This window comes from Tripterygium wilfordii, chromosome 2, assembly GCF_013401445.1.
Source record: "Tripterygium wilfordii isolate XIE 37 chromosome 2, ASM1340144v1, whole genome shotgun sequence".
NCBI classification, from domain to species: Eukaryota; Viridiplantae; Streptophyta; class Magnoliopsida; order Celastrales; family Celastraceae; genus Tripterygium; species Tripterygium wilfordii.
The window spans coordinates 2435675-2439055 of record NC_052233.1 but is presented as its reverse complement, the minus strand read 5'-3'; the positions used below and the strand labels follow the sequence as shown (position 1 = coordinate 2439055).

General features: G+C 36.4%; 1 protein-coding gene across 1 annotated transcript; it reads right to left on the bottom strand.

The window, feature by feature from the left end:
• Positions 1-1461: 1461 nt before the first annotated feature.
• LOC119981692 (senescence-specific cysteine protease SAG39-like) lies at positions 1462-2695 on the bottom strand. Its single transcript, XM_038824785.1, has 2 exons — positions 2281-2695; positions 1462-2194 (listed from the first exon to the last, which is right to left on the bottom strand). The coding sequence occupies exons 1-2, from the start codon at positions 2693-2695 to the stop codon at positions 1605-1607; spliced, it is 1005 nt and encodes a 334-aa protein (XP_038680713.1). The 3' UTR covers positions 1462-1604.
• Between the last annotated feature and the right edge of the window lie 686 nt (positions 2696-3381).

The window sequence follows — 3381 nt, the reverse complement described above, 5'->3', positions numbered from 1 at the left end:
GGATAGATGAGATTGATTTATAGATAAACACATTATTCTATGTGATTTTATCTCGTGAAATCAAAAAGTTTGTGTATAAAGGACACAAAGTCTCTCATGAAGACGTCCATCGAAGAAATTGGCAATAAAATCTGCAATACTTCCATGACAGATTCATATGTCTGTTTAGATCTTTCTTGTACTTAAGTGATAAGTGATTAAATGTATTAGAATTAAGAGAGAGGTAGATTGAGAGATACTATGGTAAACAACTATTGTGTGAATTGTTGGTGGAGACCATAACAGTGAAGAGCTCGTGGTGGAGGGATGATTCATGTTGGTGGATTTCAAGACAAGGTCTACACAACACAAGTATTTGGTGGGCTCAGTGGCAGACGGGCACTTGCCCCCCACTGAATTTTTTAAAATTACAACTAAGGGTTAAAACTCTCTTACCTCTCTCATGTAATTGGTCCTTTTCTATTTTATATCTATTTTTTATATTCATTATTTAGTATGTAAAATAGAGATTATGCCATAGATATCTTATAAATAAGTAGTTGCATTGGGATCTCTAATAAATTTGTATATTGGAACCAATTTCTTTTTTTAATAGGGTATATAGGCTTAGTTACAAGGTCCCAAACCAAAACATTTCAGGCCTCTAATCCATCAAGTCCAACTATCCAAGTCTAAGCCATTAGCCCTCCCCTTATTTAGTTGTTTGCGCGCAACAGCCAACAACAGTCGATTGAGAGTGCAAACAAAGAAACATCTTTCTTTTTCTTTGGTGTATTGGCGTTTTAAGTTAGCATTGATTTTTCTTATAGCATGTAAAGTATTGAAATACCTTTTTCAAGAACGAACAAGATGAATTTATTACTCGAAAATATTATTAGTGATTATCTTTGTGCCATATAAATAACCCAAAAAAACATTTAAGAGGCGTTACCCCTGAACCCCCGTTGCTTAGTTGTGTCCCCCAGTGAATTTTAATCTTGGGTCCACCACTAGGTGGACTCCAAAGCAGTTGCAGAGCATACACTGGATCTAGTATGTACAAATATGTTTGATGAGGCTGAGTAAATCCTTTGTAATCTTCGTTCGTTATAGTAGATTGTTTCGAAGGTTGGTTGCGATATAGACTTGAGATTTTTTCCATCTGGGCTTTCCCCGTAAAAATTGTGGTGCTTGGTCATTGTTTATTATTCTGCAATTTTTTCTAAACTGTTGATTAACTAGTGTGTAGGTACACACATTTTCAACATCTATTATTTGAATTATATCTATCTAGACTAGTAGACGACATTAAAAGGCACAAGACAAAGTTATTGGATTGAGATCATATCACTGCAAAATTAATGGTTTCATTATCATATATTTTGTTTGTTCATAGGTTTCTTTTCCTCATATGGCTCAGACTCGTCCATTGTACTTTCATTCTTTAAACCAAAATATTGATTGGATTTTTAGGAAGCTTAACACAGTTCACTTATATATACTAACAGTAATTCATATACAAACCTGTTTCTGGCATACAAGACCTGCACAAGTTCTTGCTGAGCCATGCATCGACCACAGCATACACACTATAATCATATTTAGGTAAATAAATATACAGAACATTATGCAGTAGGGTAAGAGGCCTGCATTGCAATGCCACAAAGACCTTCCTTTGCAGCAACATCTTTCTGCATCCTTATGTACCCTTTTTCGCCCCATCCCATGCCCCATGAGTTCTTCACAAGCCAATATTTAGTCCCTCCAACTGCTCCGTAACCAACAGCAGTAACACCATGGTCTAATTCAGTGCCGCAAGATCCTGTAAAGATGCCACTGGAGTAGAATTGGAAATCAGACCCTCCAGCATCAATGGCAACAGAGATAGGTTGGTTCGCAACAGCCTTCATTAGTGCTGCCTCATTGTTGGCAGGCACATCTTCATAACCAATTATCTTGGCAGCATGGTTGGCGTCTTCCTTGGCATTGCAAGTTCCATCAGTAGCCTTGTAAGGGTAGTTAGTCTCAGTGGTGAGACCCTTATTTTGAATGATGAATTTGAAGGCATCATCCATTAATCCGCCATTACAGCCTTCATCCTCCCCCTTGACATCACAATCCACAACCTCTTGCTCGGAAAGGGAGATCAATTTACCTGTTGATAGCTTAGTAATGCCTTCCATCGCGGCCACGGCAGAAAATGCCCAGCAACATCCTGTATTTTGATTGACAAATGAGTTAAGCAACTAAAAATATTCCATCAACTCAGATTCTAACAAAAAATGAACCGAATGCACGTACCACATTGGCCTTGATCCTTGATGGGTGTTACTGCTCCTTTTGTTCTCCAATCCATGGTAGCAGGTACTGCAGTAATATTTTCATACTTGAAAGAAACTGCATCATTAGAACACATATGACCCTTGAATCTATTTCTTGTGGCCTTAAACTCTTCATTGGTAAGATCGGCAAACTGATTGATGCCCAGCTTGTAAGGCTTATCCCCTACATTGTTAAAAGATTCAATGAAAGCCACATTTTCCTTGAAAACATTGAAACGTGTCTCCTTCTCATCAGCATCCTTATAGACTCGTCCATATTGAGCCATCCATTCTTCATGCCTCGCATTCATTGATGTTTCTAGGAGAGTGCGAGACATGGAAAGGGAAGCAAAAGCTCCCAGAACGAAGATCAGGGTCACGAAAAAAGTAGCCATGATTGTAATAGCTGCAAAGATAGGATTGATGAACTAGAAAGTTGTGATCAACAACGTTGTTTCTAAGGTATAATATAGAGGGAAAGATTTGTGAATTAATCTCAGAGTAGGCCTTGCTTATCTAATCTACGTGCATTTGCAATTGTTATGATATAGAAATTTGGATTACTCTAACATCTAAGGCTACTAACTTGTCGCTTTCATGATTCCATTGATACATAGTCCATAAAAGATATGATAAATTAATAATAAAATGGAACAAAAAGTGCCATCACCCTGCCGTTTACTTCCAGTTACATGTGTTAAGGTTTTTTTTATATTAGTTGATTCTGCTAACTTGTCTCTTATATAATTCTATTGATACATAGTCCGTGAAAATTTAATATAGCATATGTCTCCATTTGTAGACAGAATTACATATCCAAAAAAAAATGTCGCCATTTGAACTGTCTTTGACAATTATATGAATGAAACCCGACCGAATATATATGAACTTGGTGAAGAACATAACGAAAACTTTTTTTTGGTGGCCAATAATCTATGATCTCAAATGAAGTCTTGTAAACATTTTTGCATCAGATTTCTCAGTGATTTATACTTTTTTTTTATGTAACCATTTGGTATACAAAAGTGTTGAAATGAATAAATTGTTATAAGAAGGAATGAACAATATTTGGAGTAAATCT

Coding starts and splice junctions, on each gene's coding strand:
- LOC119981692 (XM_038824785.1), bottom strand. CDS start 2,695: ATGGCTACTTTTTTCGTGACCCTGATCTTCGTTCTGGGAGCTTTTGCT. Junction 2,195..2,280: donor CAAGGATCAAGGCCAATGTG/GTACGTGCATTC, acceptor ATCAAAATACAG/GATGTTGCTGGGCATTTTCT.